The sequence below is a fragment of the Asparagus officinalis genome, chromosome 4 (assembly GCF_001876935.1).
Source record: "Asparagus officinalis chromosome 4, Aspof.V1, whole genome shotgun sequence".
NCBI classification, from domain to species: domain Eukaryota; kingdom Viridiplantae; phylum Streptophyta; class Magnoliopsida; order Asparagales; family Asparagaceae; genus Asparagus; species Asparagus officinalis.
Window position 1 is genome coordinate 112854510 of NC_033797.1, and position 19102 is coordinate 112873611.

The 19102-nt window shown below is 34.7% G+C and overlaps 1 protein-coding gene across 1 annotated transcript in view; it reads right to left on the bottom strand.

Moving 5' to 3' along the window:
* Positions 1-16006, bottom strand: part of LOC109837977 (phospholipase SGR2) — a 32262-nt gene extending 16256 nt beyond the window's left edge. The window contains 10 exon segments of the mRNA XM_020406375.1: positions 113-228; positions 310-400; positions 1188-1790; positions 1882-1947; positions 6432-6581; positions 9306-9476; positions 11918-11968; positions 13126-13253; positions 13352-13423; positions 15951-16006. Of these exon segments, the coding sequence (XP_020261964.1) occupies positions 113-228; positions 310-400; positions 1188-1790; positions 1882-1947; positions 6432-6581; positions 9306-9476; positions 11918-11938 (1218 nt within the window). The 5' untranslated portion in view covers positions 11939-11968; positions 13126-13253; positions 13352-13423; positions 15951-16006.

Below are 19102 nucleotides of genomic sequence, written 5' to 3' on the forward strand. Positions count from 1 at the left end.
AAGTACAGGTGAACAGCCTGAACTACCCAAGGACAGGAGCGCAAGATGCTTTTTTTTTTTGTCCACAAAGAAACAACTTAAAACAAAAAAAATTCAAAATTGCACAATTTACCTTAAAACTAAGCTTTGTATATCTGATGGAAGGTGTATATATCTTTCTTAAAATATCTTCATTTGGAAGGAACTTAATTGGAGAGGCCTGCTCTGCTACAGAATCGCCATTCATTACTGCTTAAACATATAAGGTTCAGTACAATCGCTATATAAATACATCACAAGTATACATAGATATACCATTGCCTTCACAACCTTTGTTTCTTCCATCATAATCCTCGTTACAGGAAGTTGAAGATACCTGCTTTTGTTCGAGCCCTGCAATTCTTTCTTTAAGATGTTTCACCTGTATAATTGGAGACATGTTAAGTAGATTTACTGAAACATACCTTTAGAATATAAGAAGGTTACAAAAAGCATTAGGTGGCCTAGCCATCAAACCTGGCGCCTAGAGCCTAGGTGCCCAGGGGGAGCCTAGACAGGGCCTACGATGTCTCCTTTTTTTTAATACAATCATTGCTATCATAGGTGCCAAAGTGGCGCCTCACCTACGCGATAGGCCCAGAAGGATTTACTTTTTTGTTTATGTGGTGGCAGAGGAGGTTTTGCCAAATGTCGGAGGAGTTGGAGGAGGTGTTCATAGTCGGTGGAGGATGTTGGAGGAATTCAGAGGAGGTTAAAGGACATGCAGTCTGCATAAACGATCTCCACTCCCCTAGGCAGAGCCTAGGCATCTTAGGTACCACATAGGCCTATGCAGAGCCTAGCCCTTGTAGGCGGGCTAGGCGGGAGCTTTTTAAACCATTGGAATATAATAATAACATCAAGCAGAAAGCTTACAATGATAATAACCATAAAAATCATAAGAATAACACCAGATGATAAATGACTACATTTTTCTAGAAAAACGAGGTCAGCGAAAAAGTAAAAGAATTAAGCTCAAGCAATTGCTAACCACGGAGTTATATATAAAATGTTGCTTTGCGCTCCTTACTAGATAATACCAAATAGAAGTAATCTACATGGATATCGCACATTTATAGCTTAACTAAATCAACATAAGTGAGCATTGTGGATAGGCCATGCTTTTGTAGTTCAACTAAATCGGGACCAGTATCACACTAAATCAGTACCTCTTCCTCCATCAAGGTGATCATTCTGTCCTTGTCACTTGTGTCCTCAGGCATACAACCAAAAGTAACAGCATTGGCTTCAAAGCTTCCAGGGCTAACATCTGATTTGATATTGCATTTGCTTTCTCCGGAATGGCTTGTAGTTGTAGATTGTTGTCCATACGTTTGATTGATTTTCTCCAACACTGGTGAAGAGTTACTTTCCACTTCATTGAGCGGTAGCTGACATCCCCCTTCAGGATTTATTGAAGTAAAATCTTCTGGACAATCCCCTGACACATCTGCAGGGGAAATAGGATTCACAGAGTGGCAAAGATCTTCCATTTTGCCATGATGAACCATGAACTGCGTAACTGGCATGGAACTCTCTTCTACTCTAGCACGTGGTGGTTCCTTTGGATCTGAATCGCCTGTTGCAATACTATTTTTATCTGACATCACAACACTATCAGATGAGAGAGATTGATCAGTTGCTTTAGCTTGATCTTTCTCCCAGCATCTCATGTACGCAGAATCCATAAGAGGCGTCGAGCGCGTATTATCCTGATGACAAAGGATATCATAAGATAGGACGCTTCCTAATGAGTGTCCATATATAGAAACCTGCAAATGATAGAATGAATTTGTAAGATCCAATCGAAAAGCTAGCACAAACAGAAGGTTTGGCAGTGTCTGAATCAGTTTAACAACAAACCTTCCCATCATACCCAGGATTTCGCTTAAGAAATTTTGTGTACAGTCTGTTCAATTGGTTTGAGACCTGAAATGCAAGGAAAATGAGAGCCATACTTTTTTAGTTGCTGATGCAAAGAGTGTACCTAAAAATCTCTCAGCTATAAAACATAGTGGTCATATCTTTGTTCTTCAACCAACTTATTACAGTCAACATGTACAACAATATAAACTTGGACTTCATCAAAGGATTAAATATTTAAATCGGAACTCCTAAAGGATAAAAATCAATGCAAACCCAAGAATGAGAACATCATGTGTACTCAAGATCATTTTAATGCAGCATATGAAATAATTCAGAACAAGGACATTATTTGCAACGTCCAAATAAATATGTAAGCAAGCATGGACATTAAAAACATCTCGAGCCTTGAATATAACTCAAAAGCCAAAAAGTCATTAAGTCCTCTCTATGAAATAAGCTCTTGCTAGATTTATGTTTTCTTCTTTCATATATAACTAAACTGATAAACAATTGGTTTGTTTTAATTTTCCAGTCTTCCTGTTTTAAATTTCTTCAACATGCTTAAACGACGGGTTAAATGTTAATCATAAGGGAATTCATCTTACATCTCAGGCCTCTCTGAGCTAACAATCAAAAGGAAAAAAAACTGCAATTGGGTACTTAATAAGTTAACAAAGACCTAATGCCAAGATAGGCTCCCACTTAAAAGGCTACAGATTTAAACAGTTTTCAAGGAAAAAATAGAGAACGCAAGCATACAATGGCTTTCTGCATGCTTTCTGGATTTCTGTGTCCCAAAAGAAGAAAAAAGAGAATGGTTACAGAGTCCTCACAGAGCATGGTTATACAGAAGAAGCAACATCGTACTTAAGGATATAAGATTTTGCAATTATGTAACCTAACAAACCTAAATGTTACCTGAACTTTTGAAACAACTCAAAACATCATAACCCTATGTTATTATAATACAAATTGCTTTATTTCAATAAAACTTATGTTGTTTCAATATAACATGTGTTATCCCAATATAACTTGAGTTATTTTCATATAGTTTATTATAAAGACGAGACTCAAGAGAGTGTTTCATTTTTTTTTTTAACTTGAAGTAATTACTTTTGAATTGTTTGTTAAGCTTTTATGGTTTATTTTTGGTTACATCATTATGAGATTGTGAAATTACTAACATGACTATCACAATGAATGTGAAGCTTTGAACCGGATGTAAATTTGTGATTATTTGTTTGCATTTTATATCATAATACTTGTTAGTAAATCTGTATAGCTAGTATTATATTAAGGAATTTTTATTAAAATATTGTTTTGCATTTTAATATTTTGTTCCTAATTCTTAAAATTATTATAAACATCTTTTACATAGTTCGAATATCTTATGGAAATTATATTTATAAATTACACAATAAGAAAATACATAAACTACATTATGCATGGTGCTTTGAGCTATCAAGAGACCTTAAGTTATACATTGTGGTATTTTTCAACATTGCTTAAGGCTTGACAGTGTTTCCTTTTGATTTTTGTTTTGAAATTGAAGTACATATGCTTTTAGATTGGCTGCTAAGCATTTATGAAATATTTTTATTGAGAAATCATGATCACATATTTTATAATTGTGATGTTATATTTAAAAAAAAAAACGTGATGATTCTATTTATTAAAATAATTGTGAATATTTTTTTATTAAATATTTTAAATAAATAGTAAAACATGTTACCTATACTATGCATTACGTTGTTTTGCATTTTACGTTACTGGGAGGCTAGCGTTACATCATGTGTTATCACAACATTTGTTTTATTCTCAATCCCTCTTAAGACTAAATAATGATACAATTAATTCCCTCTGCCTCCACGATGACAGAGACAGCCTCCTACTTTCCAAGAAAGTGCAACTACATGAAAAGAATATTAAAATAAACTTTTTGAGGGTATGGAGAGACACTGATTTTGATCAGACTAGAGTAATTCTTGCCACAGATTACAACCATTCACATCTTCGGTTATTGGCAGAAAGGCTAGTCAAACAGATCTCTAGATGCACAGCTATGTGGCCTACCAATACCATGAGCAACCGTTTGAGAAATAGGCTGCCTTCAGTATCTCAAATCTGATTAACTTCCATTCAAGAAACTGAGAAGCAAACTTTGGGAGCAACTCCGGGAATCTCTAGCTATACTAGGGCAAATCAGTCTACACTACAACAAGCTGTGCAAGACTCTTGCACAACACTGCAATATAAACTTATGCCAAAATACTTGAACAAAGATGAAGAAAACTGAATTGAAAACTTTTAAACACGTACAATGTAGCCATCACTAGTCATGACATGGTTCAGAGAATTATGAAGGAAAACCAAACAATTAGTATCATGGAAAAGCTCCCATGGTAGACATAAGCACAATGGAAAAGCACTAGAAGGGAAACCAGCCAAAACCATCTGGCAGCAAAAATATATGCAAAAGCATATCTTGAAAAGTTTTCAGGTCTTAATCAACTGAAGTCTGCATTCATCGAAGAAGTTACGCCTCAAGGGTGGGTAACCTCAGACTCATGCCCTTGAAGGTCCTGAAGTATATAGTAGTTTGGCCAACAGTGGCTATTGTTCATGCACATTTAACAGCCTCTGGTTCAAAGCATATATAAACCACAAGACACAGTCCACAAAGATTCAGCCAAGTTTGATGCACGAATTTGTATGCATTTAGGCACATATTTAGAAACCAGAAGTAATTATGCTGTGTGGTAACTACTAACTAGAATGATGACAAACATATACAGAAGCCATTACAATGCCTTACTTTCCGCTTGGAAAAACACAAGCCTAACACCTCGTGATAAATAGAATGATGACAAACATATACAGAGGCCATTAGACCACCGTACTTTCCTCTTGGAAAAACACAACAAAGCCTAACACTGCCTGACCTCCTAGACCACAGAGTTAACACAAGCTACCTCTCTTAAGTCCATATCTTCACAAAGAACGTTGGATAGTCATCTGTAACAAGCTACCTCTTCTAAGTCCATATCTTTACAAAGAACGTTGGATAATCATCTGTAACTTCCATTTACAACGAAATATAAATGGAAAACCTACTTGGCCCAAAAAACTACCTCAAGCATAAAATAATAAAAACACAGCACAAATTTTTCATAGTTAGCACTACACTTAATAATGCTATCCATATGCTTCAAGTCCTAGGGAAGGTTTTTTTCTTTTTCCCCTTGTCAACTTTGTGCTAGTAATTTTGTCACGTTAAGCTTAAAATAAATTCTCAGGAATCTCTATAACTCTCTAAAAAAACAAATCTGCCTGAAACAAAAAACCAAAACTGAAGCAAAATTATTTAACAAGAAATAAGTAAGCATGAAGATTTTTCTTGATTTGGCTCTTCTAGAGAAATTTCTGCAAGTTATATTTGTATTGACAACGGTTATCACTCATCCTTTTAATATTGGTATCCAGAGTTTCGGCAGTTTTTTCTCAGATATCATATTGTTTGTTAGCAGCGCCTTAAACATTCCAAATTTTAAAAAATAATACTATAGACAATTAGAAATATTCTAACTCTTTTTTGAATTATTGTAACATTGATTAATTAACTAAGATGCAAATTTGAATTAATAGACTAAATAGAAAAGTAAACTTTTGCCAAGAACGTTACTCTGTCTAATATGTAAGCATAAACATAGATAGTCCTAATGACAGGAAGGAAGTTGAAGTCTTGAACACATTGTATATGATTTAACAAATTCAAGTAAGTATATGATTTAACAAATTCAAGTAACGAGTTAAACATTAAATGATAGAAAATGTTTTAGAGGGTTTCAAACCGATATAGTATTTTTTATTGATATTGAAATAGACCAAATACAAAAGATTTTTCATTTAGCTAAACCGACTAATCTAACCAACCACTCAAGAGTGTTATTAACCCTTCTTTGAATAACCGGATTTTTGTTTGTTTTATTCATCATTGGTCTTCTCTCCCAGTCTTGCCTTCTCTATCATTTAGAAGTCCGATTTTCTTTTGATCTCCTGACGAGAACATTTTTCATAAACTAATTTAGTCAACCATTGAAAACAAACAGAATCATCGATCAAGAAAAGGGAAATGGGTAAGATTGAGTTTCATGTCGAACAGGCCAAGGGAATGGTCTGAGCAACAGGGAATATGGCATGGTGTAAAGGAAAATTTTGTATGCATACATTGATGTCCTTAATCATAAACGTAAAGAGATTTGAATGAGCTTTAAATAGTAACAAAGTACAAATATTATGTTCCCCATGTTTTGTGTGATTACTGCCCTTTTACCAATTAGTGTGGGACGCATCCCAATAAGCTTTTTGTAAAGGGGCTTATATCCTAAAAAACTAAATTTAATTGCATATTGATTCAAATAATGTAGAATGCAAAAATGGGGAAATTCATCCATTTACTAAAACTATTCAAGTTAAACATCAATAAATTTAATGGTAAACTGAGGAAAATAAATAAAATTCAAAAAGACAGGTCAGCTACAAATTACCGAGTCAATTATGTCCTGGCAGTGCATGGGGCTCATGTAGTAGAGGACATCATGAACTGTGGCACTTAATGTCACACGAAGACCACGAACACCATCCAAAGTGATCTTTTCAACTGCATTTTCACTGCTCAGCTTCAACCCCTTTCTCCACTGTGAAGAAAAAAAGAGCTCAAAAACATTAAAGAGCAAACAAAAGCATAGAGCACGTGATCTGTTTGACTCACTAAAAGAAAAGCATCAGCAAAAAGATATTTAAGAAACTAATCATAATGAACAAAAATTTGCCCAATCTTCATTTGTGAAATTGAGGCTGCAGACATTCTTACTACATTAGTAGTTAAACTAATGTAGTTAAACTAGATCCAACACCAAGAGTTCAAAGCTCGGTGTAGATTATAGTCAAGTGAAAAGAAACTTCCTCATTTTAAGAGAAGGAGGTTCTAGTGGAATCACAAGATATATTCAAGATAAAAAACTCTCATGTGGAACAAAATATACACTTGAATCACACTCCACTGAGGTCATTGTATGTAGACAAGCAGGATCAGACTCTTATCTGAATGTTTATAGAAAATTTAAAAACATGACTTTTATAGAAAATTTAAAATCATGACTTTGCATTAGTCATGCCTTCACTTACTAGTAAAACAGAAGATAAGAAAATCAATTATATCTCCTTTTTTATGAGTGCCAGACTTCCATAGAAAATGGTATGTGGCTAGTTTATATTCATGGAATGAGATTAAATATGACATGGTTGAATTTGTGGGCTAGAGCTCATATTGAAACTATTTGGCCCAACATGATAACAAAGGGGTTATAGAAGTAGATTTTTAACGCTTACACCATCTATGAGGAATCCAGAAACCCATAACCAACCAATTAGACTAACAATAATTTGGAAAATTATGTTGTTTATTTCTAAATATTAATGAATAGCAATAACTGATGGGTAACTACTCAAATTGGAATAGAGACACAATAAGGGAGAATAGGCATCCATGGAGAAGATATTGGTGCACTTGGATTATTGTCTAAATTTTTTTGAAGTTTAAATCAAGTTGCATATCCAAACCTGCACAGCTCTGAAACATCTTGACCTAGGTTGAACAGATATGTGTACGGATGCACGTATGTCTAGGTGACACGGAAAATTTGTAAAAGGTAGTGTACGGGGACACGGCTACACATACAAGTGTATATAATAATAAGTTTCATGAAATCAATATCATAGTTTTTACTTCAGGTGCTATGAAATAAAATTCATGTTAGAATATAAAAATATAATTCTCAACCTTCACCACGACTTCGAAGTTTAAGTGTACTAGGGACTTTAAGATGGTATCAAAGAAACCTACATTTGAATCCTACTGGCCACAAATTTAACGCCGGTTTTTTTAAAAAAAATTGATATCATGCGTCTGTTCAGGTTTCAGCCCATGAAAAGGGCACTCAACCTGCAGAGCATGTTGGAATATAAAAATGTAACCCTCGCCACAACTTCGATGTTTTGGTGTACTGGTTAGAGGCACTTTAAGGATATCCAAAAGGCCATTTATAATTATAGTTTTCAACTAAGTACATGCTGAAACAAACTAATTCATGTCCAACGAGTTCCAAGAATTGCATGTGTAGGATATACATCCAAGAAGTATATGGCAAGTCTTTTAAAATAGAACATGTATTATATAATTGAGTACGCATTTTAATAAGCGTATGCAAATATTCAAGGAGTGTCTACTGAAGTTTCAGTGTTGGGTGCGGATACAACATAAGCACGCCTCCAAATAGAAGTACCCATACAACATAACTCTTGACTTTCTCCATATTACTCAAAGTACCCATTTCCTTGTCTTGGAGTTTGTGCAGAAGCCTGCAGCAACAACAGATCTATGATCTAACTTGTCAATCTATCTTTTCTAGGATCAAAATTTTAAGAAATTAAATATGATTAGAAAATGATAATTAACTTTAATATATTACACTATCATAAGTAAAATTTATTGAATAGTCACATGATAATTTGAGAGATGGAAAAAAGTCAGACCAATTGGCCACTTGCAAAAACACTAGCTCACTAGAAAGACAAGGGCCAAGAATGTTAAACTATTCCTCTAATTTCGGAATATATTTGCCCCTTTGGATTGTATTAGCCCTTAGCAATACCAAATAAATTGCTTACCCTCTCCCTCTTTTTCTTCAATAAGCAGCAAAGAACTAAGTGAATTGCTTCTAAATTGTGTGACTGTTGACTCCACAATCTACAGCAACATATAGGTCTTTCAACCAACCAACTGGCACGTAGGTGCAGTGACACTCTTGCAAAGCAGTTTTCATGGCTAAAAACTTGATATCAAAGCTCAAGAGCATGACTTCAGCTGCCAAAAAGTTTTCTGTCCGAATTCTAGCATAACATGCTCAGCATGAATTAGCACTCCAAAATCAACCCCTTTTCATCCAGAAAAAGCTCTGATGGTGGTCATGATATTGCATGTACAATTATATGATTGACCAAAAGATAAATCATTTTTTCTCGCACGTCAAAATATTAAAACGATAGTAAAACCGAGTGCAGATCTATGACATGTCTTGTAGCCTTCAGACAGCCTGCTGACTTTCCATTTCCTATTAACCGTGTAGATTTTTCATACTCTCAGAAAGCATAGAAAACAAGAACCAAAACCCCATAAAAAGGCTGATGGAGAAGGTATTACGTCAACATAATATTAAGGCCCTTTTAGTAACAAAAAAAATTAAATAGCAAATTTTATGGAAAAAAAGGACCAGAACCTTACCATATAACTAAACCAAAAATAACATGAGAAGGAAAACTTGAAAGATTCTAGTAAGAGGAGAATAATATTGCTATTTTACCTGGCAAGGAATGAAGAGAACCCGTTGGGTGCATCTCTGAAATGGAGTTAAGTGCCTTTCAGCTAGGCTTGACGTTATGCGACGGAAATCACCAACATCATCAACCAAGTTAGCTTTCTCTAATCTTTGGCCAATACCATGAACCATAAAAACTAGATGTCCAACAGGAACCTGTGGAACAAGAAACAGAATCCAAATACATGTCAGGCATTCCATTAGTCTGGAAAGTTGCAACTGACATTAGTTCTTCATTATTATTGTGAATCTTTTTCATCACATTCAAATTATATACTAAAAGGAAAAGCAAATTCAACTGACAAGCTGTATCCAATTACTTTAGTTTGCATTTCTCCATATTCTTCAACTTTTCTCCTATAAGACCCACACCTTTTCAAGAAACAGGACCAGACTTCTTTCACAGTTTAACATTTTTTTGTTGGCCTATCACTTTACCTGAAGCCACTTTCCACTTAACCCTTGGTTTATAATGGTATACGATGCATTTATCATCTGTCCAAGGTGAATATTACGGACATATACATACCATAGTTAGCAAAAAAGGATGACAAAAAATAAAACAGAAATGTCAAAGCAAGAAAAGTAAGAAAAAGGCAATATCACAAAGGCGACAAATATAAACACTAAATTGTCAGTTCACTACTCACTAGTGACAACAATTTAAATGGTATAGTACCAAAATGATGAATGCCAAAAAAAGGTTAAACATAAATATAGTATAAATATAAATATATATGTACACACACACACACACAAAAGGAATGTGTGTGCCCCAAATTTATATGTCAAATATCTAACTTGTTTACAACAGAAATAGACAGGTTATTTTGGAAGGATTAGGAGCAAAATTTTCCACATTATAATTAAATAATAGAGCGTTCGATTTCATGATCCGCTCCAGTGTAGTTGATCTACATCATTTCAAGTTCTCAACAACTAACAATCAGGCTTTTAAAAGATCCATGCATCAAGTAGATAGAAAATAAACTGCTAAAAATATTATTTCTCTTAGATTTTCACTTTAGAGCACAGAAAGTAGTCAATCCAAACATTTGTTCTTGATGTAAACATTTAAACACTCTTATACACGACTTCTTATCAAGTCTTAATTACTGTGGACTTGTTAACTAAGTAACTTTCTGTTTAGACCATTGAATTTGTGCATACTTGATGCATTGCTAAAGAAATATTATTTCTGTCATGTATATCAGCTTCAGTGGCATATAACTCTCATAGTAGTGCCAAAATAATAAACTTCCAAAAAATAACCAAATCTATCTTTAGTTCTCTACAAATATACATGTTAAAACAGCGTGTTATTTAGCGTTACCAAATAAAATATAACTTTTGAGCTTATTTACAGTAGAAATTTTTGTGTATATATGTCATAGAATAGTTGCCTTTACAAACCAAGTTCCAGGAAACATATTAAAATAGCAGAGGGCAATGTAGAAAAAAGCTTAAGAATAGTCATATATGAAGAGGCAGAGGATATTCATGCTAACAAGCAGGTACCCCTTGGGCTTGAATGTAACTAAACTCCATCCAGAAAACATAAATAGCATAACCCCGATGATTTTGAGACAACTGAGCTAATACTTTATAAACAGTACAATACCAAACAGTTCCAGTACAATATGTCTAAAATATAGTATGCATATGTAGAGTGCCATACTTTGACTCCTGTGCCATTTTGGTGCAAGGAAGTTCCAACTTTCAGATACATTTCAAACTAAAAGTAACTGAACTGTTACCGACTAAAAAAGCCAAGTGTTAGAAGGAGAAGCCAATTGAAGCGAAAAACAATGACCTCATTTTAGTGTTTTTTGCTCTTTTAACCCAGTTATCTGAATAGAGGAAAAAACACCATAAGGCAAAAAAGATTGGAGAGATAGTTGGTATCAGAACTCAATGGATACATGAATATTAAGATTGTGAAGTAGCCTGAAGACAAAAGTCAAAGCCTCATCTCATTGTAAGTGTTCTACATAATTTAGGATTGGTGAAATGAATTCATAATAGGTTTGAGATTAGATATTCGATTTGAGCTTAGGATTGGTTATGTAATTTGAGTTTACAATTAGATATTTGATATGAATTTGAATTTCTTCTATCTGAATCCAGGATTACTGCGTAACTCAACATATGACTTTTGAGTATTTGGTCTATAGAAACTCTTGTAATTTTCAGATTTTATATCGAATTATTGGTTTAATTCTTATAAAGTGTTATGAGTTGATTGAATATGATTTGCATCTTTATGTGAGGCAACAAAATCCTTTGAAGGCGTGATTCCTCTTCTTTTTCAGGCTGAGGATCCCAATCTTGTGTCAATGAGGGTGTAATTCTCTATATTTCTAATCTTTTCATTTTTTTTTCCAGTTTCTTTACTTGCCAAATATTTCCCCGTTACTAAGTTATATGGACCATGTAATTGATGGGATTAAGGCAGGCTTAAAATTGTATGATTTAATAAATCAAAGTAACCAATTAATGAAAACACTATATGTGGAGATAAAAAAAAATAGCTAAAGACTCATGTACTGTAGTTTCACAAAAAGATGGATGAAGCTAGGATCTTTGTAATTGCAAACCTGAGAACAGTAATCATCCATCTCCTCTTCTTTTTGCTGACGTAGCTCATCCTGAACAAAACATTAAAATGGTTGGCGCACATGTGCATTGATTGCTTGACACAGAAGTAGGCAAATAGTGCTCAAGACAAAAAAAATAAAATGTTACAGCTGATGATGATGTCAGAAGCAGTTGAATAATAGTCTTATACGGGCTTGACAATGGTAACACGCTCTCTGATGCTAGTGTCACTTTTCACCAAGATTAGTACAATAATTACAAAATGCTATCAAATTCTAAGGTCAAAAAGAAGGCATGCTTGTATATGCAACCAAACTGCATGATTGTTTTGAGCAAATAGGGTCATTTTTTTAGTCTATGAGGAGTGAGAGGAACAACAGGAACAAAAGACCAATACAAATAAGTTCCCAAAATCCAAATATTAGAAAGTAGAGCAACAATAGGTCATTAGACTTGTAACTCGATTGTTTGAAAACAGTCCTTTCGATATCTGCCTAATGATGGTGCAGAGGTACCATAGCTGTATTATTCTTTTGCCATGTATTTCTTTTTTAAATCATGGAGTGATATGTACCTAAAAGCCAACCATACCAAAGCCCCTTTTGGTGTAAACTTGTAACTTCTTTCCTCATACATATGTTCTCTCATGTCGACACGCAGATATGTAAATGCATGTATGACATGTGCAGCCATGACACAAACATATAGAATACATGTGTCTGGACAGGGATACCACATATGAGCTACCACCTCATTTAGAAAAATGAGCTACCAAGAGAAAGGAGAAGCAAGGTCCATCTACTACAATGTGATGACTAATCTATCTTTTGGCAGCTCATTTAGATGAGCTGGCACCTTAAACTCATACACACATATATAACAACAACAAAGCCTGTCCCAAAAGCTCTAGGGTAAGCTACATGAATCATATTCTTCCATTCAGTTCCGATTTAGTTTATTTTATATAGAGGACCTAACCTTTTTCCACTTTGCTTTTTCCCCTCTTTGTAATGAATTAAAAGCGTTAAGAAGGAATAAGTGTTTAATTCACAATTCCAAATGAGAAATAAGTGATAGTTGGGGGGAGGTAAAACACAAATAATTCCTTTTGCCACAATAAATTGTTTACACAAAGGTTCATCTAGTATAAAGAACTTTGTACTTGAAGGGTATTATTCTGGTAGTGATTATGCATTGAAGAATTAACCTGAGTAGGCTTCAAAGATCCTGATGGTGAAAATCCACGTCTCAATTTAATCCCATTTCCTCGTCCAAAATTCAAGGAAAATCCACCACTGTCATAAACTAGCCATGCCTCCCATGTATCATCTTCTCCTGTGAAAAGAGCATGCAAACCCTATGAAGGCAATTATTTTAGCCATTAGCATCGGTCACTGTTAACAAGCGCCCTAATTCTCATTCTCATAGTATACCTGTACAGAGCCTTGCAGATCAACACGAGCAGCAAATAGTCCTGAAGGTTGAAAAGTTCGACGATGCCAGATCTACATGTGATGAAATAACCAAATCATTTAGAGTATCAAACCTAGAAGCTGAGAAAAGATTACTGGGAAGGTAAGTAAAAGAGCAATGAGGAAATTCCAGTTGTATGTCCTCGAAAGTGAAATAGCCCTAGCAATTTTTTCATTTAAAAGATGTCAGAAAATGAAGCAAATAGGATGCATTCAATTCTGGACAAAAAGTTGCTATGGAAAATCTAGAACATTGCTAGTGTCCTTCATAAATGAGATTAATAAACAGAATTATATGATTATACCACAAAATACTAGCTGCACCCAAAGCTAACTTCCCTTCTAGATGATCCATCTCAGGCAGAGGGATTATACCACACCATCAAATTTGACTACTACATTCCTTATTTCCACAAGAAAAAAATTAGCTTCCAGGATACTAAAGCAAAGCATCAATGGATTTTGTAAAACAAAACAGTTGTGCCGGAGATATTTGGTAATCTTCCCTTTACAACAAAAAATGGGAAACATAGTATCAACAATAATCTTTTGCTTTGTATCTTCACCCGTAGATCCTCTTAACTCATATACATTCAAGGTTGGGGTACCGCTGATGTGCACATCCCATACTCTAAAATCCAAAACATCAACACCCAAGATATGAAGTGATTGTTTAGGAGTGTGTCACATCAGTAACAAACCATCGATCTACGTGGCAGGACACACTAGACCCATTTTCACACACACACACTCTCTCTCTCTCACTAACACACATGTATGTGTATATGTATGTACATGTGCGTGTGAATGTCTATTACACATACGCACACATACGTACAATGTATGTGTGTGTCACAACTCCATGATCACATTTCAGTTAATCTGGTATCACTTCTGAATACAAATCATGAGAATGTATATTCTTTCCCTTATGCTAACTAAAAAATATGGCTACATTTCTCAAGCACATATACGTAAAGAAGCAACAAGCCCAAAAGTCGCAAGGCATAAATCTTGACAGCAACATAATACACATACTTATGCATATATGTAGAATACCGAGAGGCAATAAATGGGAATACATCAACAAGTCGAAGTCAGGACATTGGACTAAATTTAGACTGCATTTGTTACAATGAATTTATCAGGGACCGCACACACACGTGCAAGTGAGAGCGAGAGAGGCAAGAACAAATATGAATATCACAAAATTTTAAGGCATAAATCTTGACAGCAATATAATAGACATACTTACACATACATTTGTGATATGGGAATACAATAATAGTCGAAGTCAGGCCATTGTATAAGTTTAGACACCTAACTACAACCAATTTATAATGGAACACACACAAACACATGCAAGTTAAAGGCAAGAACATACAAATGCAACTACTGTACACTGTTACCTGGGTACTTCTATCTGAGTGCCGTACCCGTACCTAACATGTACCCGTACCTGTACCCAAACTCCTTGAACACTCCTTGCATATATGAACACATTTATTCGGGCATCTACTCAATTATACAATACATGTTTTAGTTTAAAACACTTGTCATACATTTTTTGAACATTTATCCTACACTTCACTTCCACTTTTTGAAACTCGTTGGATATAGGTTGGGTTCCAAACTATGATTTTAAAGGGTGTCTAGATGTCTAGTTCAAAAACTAGTGATTTTCCAATTTATAATCCACATAATAAAAGAATCATAAAACTGTAATAGAAACGTTATAAGGATTTTAATTCTCATGACACGTGAAAGAAAACAATATTGATCTAATGTAAATTATTAATTCTAATATATAACATGTATATGTGTATATAAATATTTATATAGCCGTGTCCCAGTACTCTACCTTTTACAAATTTGCCATGGACCCGTACCCATGCAACATAGACTGTACAACTCAGAGTACAGTTAGAACAAATCAAAACTGATCTGGTCATTTCAAATCTTTAATACAGTTAGTTATTTACATAAAATTTTAGTTTAGTAACCTGAGACCTTATGCCTAATTCCAATATAGAATTAAATACATACCTGGTAAGTAGCATAAAATAAGTATTTAATCATTATACTTCTTTGACACAGAGACACGAGAATACAGCATATTGTTTGGATTTCCTGATATTTTCAGAATGATTATGATGATTTACGTAAAGAAAAACCATTAAATCATGGAGGTGCTTTCGGGAAACACAGGGGCCTGCAGTTTTCATGTAGTAGCAGAAATTTGGACTTTGTAATGCACTCAAGGTGTGGGAAAGGCTCCAATATTTTCCATTTTAATTCTTCACTGCTTAGCAAAAAATAAGCACAAGTCTTCATTGTTCCCTTTATGGTAGATGGGGACTAAAGGATCTCTGAGCTTAAATCAGTTTAGATGGATCTAATGTTATATTTACCTCCTATGAAATTTTAGCTTATCAAGTCTCCCTTTTTACAAAAACCTAAAACTTCTGGAGCAATATTAGATGAAAGCTCTGAACCAATCAATCCAAGTTAACCTCCAAGGCAAAGTCACTATCAAAGTGTGAATTCTCTATCTAAATACCTGACAGCGGTAAGCCAATTCTAGTTGTTCTGCCACATCCTCGCAATCAAGACCACCCTTCCGAGCAAACCAGTGACCTCTAAGAACACGCCGATTTTCACCATGCCAGTATACTGGGAAACAATGCCTCTTGGTTAAATCTACCTGCAATCATTCCCAATCCACGTTAAAGCATAAACTGATATGTACAAAGAAACCATACCTAGTTTACTGCATTATAATAGTAAGACACGTTTCTTGAAAAGAAATAAGAAAAGAGTCAAATTTTTGTGTGGGTTAAAACCTCATCATGCTCTAAACATGCTCTATTGAAGCAATGACCTACACTAATAATCTATGTTGCATGGAAACGGGCACGGGTACTGGTACGGGTGCGGGTACGGGTAGGGGATACGACAAAACTGTAAAATGTTGGGTACGGGGACACGACTACACACACACACACACACACACACACACACAGATATATATATTTTTACTAGACATCTAAACGACCCATTAACTATATAGTTTTGAACTTGGGTATGGACTGAAACGAACCAGCCCGTATCCCATTAGTTTCAAAAGACGGATGTGAAGTGTAAGCTCTACGTCCGGGAAGTCTTTGACAAGTGTTTTAAATTAACACATATATCGTCTAATTGAGTACATGTTGTAATAAATGTTTAAATTAACACATATATCGTCTAATTGAGTACATGTTGTAATAAATGTATGCATATATTCAAGAAGTGTCCATGAAGTTTGGGTACGGGAGTACATGTTGTAATAAATGTATGCATATATTCAAGAAGTGTCCATGAAGTTTGGGTACGGAAAAGTGTCCGGTACGGGTACGGCTTCAATAATGAAGTACCCGGGTAACATAGCTAATAATTATAGATTAAAAAAGATATATTTATTTGTTGTCACAAATCCTTTACTTAAATATCTAGTTCAACAATAACAAATAGATACAATAAGTGGTCAGTTGACTCGGTCCATTGCTGCTGCCAGACCTATAATGGAGCTATACCGAAGAAAACAGGAAAAGGAACACATTTAGACAAAATGAGAGGATGAGGGAGGGAAGAGATGATGGTGATGGTGATGCAATCAGAAGAGGGTGCAGAATCTAGCTGATGAAATGGAAAAAAAAAAAAATTTAAGTCCTGAGCACCGAATCCAAAAAGAAAAGAACAGGTAGAGAAAACTTAAGAGGTACTCACAACCAACTAATCTTAATACAGCGTTTGTATCTTACAGCATTGTTAATAGATTTGGGTGAGATGACTTACAAGATACCTTAACTACCCAGACCAATTTAATGCCAGCTTCAGATTTCTTGATTTAGATCAGACACCCTACCAGCTCAATTTTTTATAACAGATCATAACCACTGCACTTGATGTCAGTTCTAGTACAAATGAATCATACTCATAATGGTATGAAGCATGATAAACGCACAACTCCTCGGACAGGTGTAAGGTTGCACGACATAAAGTAAGCATGCTGGCAAACTTCACTTAAGGCAACTTCTCCAAAGAAGTAAAAGAAGTAACTGCTGAAAACATTATCTGTCTGAATTCACATCCAAGCATAGATGCCTTGTCTCAAGCACAACAAGTCCACATGGTTATGCTTCACACCAACAGAAGCTTCATATTAAATATTTAGAAAAATAAAAGTAGAATTCCAAATTAATATAAGCATACTAGCAGAAAATAGTAGTGTAAGTACAGAAAGGAAGACATGGGACATTCCAGGAGGAACTATGGCTTTCTCTGTGCAGAGTGCAGAACCCAAAATACTACAAGAAAAGTCTCAGTAACAAGTGGCCAAAGTTATTCCAAAAATATAAGATAGCCTTTCTAAGCAATATTTACTCAATCACAAAACAACTTACAAAGTTCAAGCTATTAAGATTCAAACATATGTGAACAATATGGTTTTCCAACTTAAACAAAATAATGTTTCCTTGTGTCGCTTGCGAAACTATTGTTCGAGTTGTTTATTACCCAACCCTTTCCACAGTTAATAAATCATTTCCAAATAAGAGCTATGAAATCAGAAAACCATATGGAGATTTTTTAAGGCCTGAAATACATAAGTTGAACCAATATTTTTTCTAACTAACTTGCACGGGAACATGCTGACAAGATATGCTGTAATATGCCCTCTTGCCAGGTTCTTCATAATATTGCTCTCTTGCAGTCCACAAATCTTTAAATTTTTTAATTTTTCTTTGCCCGTTGGATAACATTTTAACCAAAACTACCAAGTCATCTCATAAACCTGCAATTTCATAAACTTTTCAAGGATCAAACTCTCCAGGTAAGCCCCCAAAGAAAAGAACTTGCATTACTGGAACTCAAAGTACCATTCTATCAGAGCAAACAAAATTTGCCTGTTATGTTGTAAGCATGTAATATATACAACAATGGTTGATACTGAGTGAAAATATTCCTCTCAACTACCACAGTCAGAAATTCAGTTCTATGTAGAGAACAACTTAGTAGATTAATTTTTTTTCTAGTAGATAGAAAACAATGAATCAAAGAAGGAAATGTGACGGATATGAATTACAAAAGGAGAATACACGAAGAGTTTCTATTAGAAAGTAGAATAAAAAATAAAGCTTGACAAAAAGGCAGACGTCATGATTATAACTGTGGAAACAGACCAAGTGGAGTTTTTTTTGTTAAGAGGAGATAACATAACAGAAGAAACAGATTAGAAATCACACGTTTAGGGCATGAGCATGAGAAAAAGATGAAATTTCTCCCCAGAACTAAGAAACATTAAAAAGGACTAAGAATAACTCTAGCATTGACTTTTTACATTTTAGTACCAATAAAGATACTTCAGTAAAAAAAATACCTCGTAAAGGCCTCCTTTTACGGGGACACCAACTCTCTCTTCCTCAACAACATATAATTCATCATTTAGAGAGCTTGTAGTAGTGTTCAGTGCCTTGCTTGGTCCAACAGGACCTTCACTGCATTCAGCGTACTCTTTCCACCAATGGGAAAGTAGCTCTTCTTCCCTCTGTCATAAATGCGGAAGACAAAAAAATTACAAAACTGAAACAGACAAGCTTTTTCTTATGACAATTTAGTATGAAGAAATCCACATAAGGAATCATTTAATACACATTTAAGGTTATCTATTAA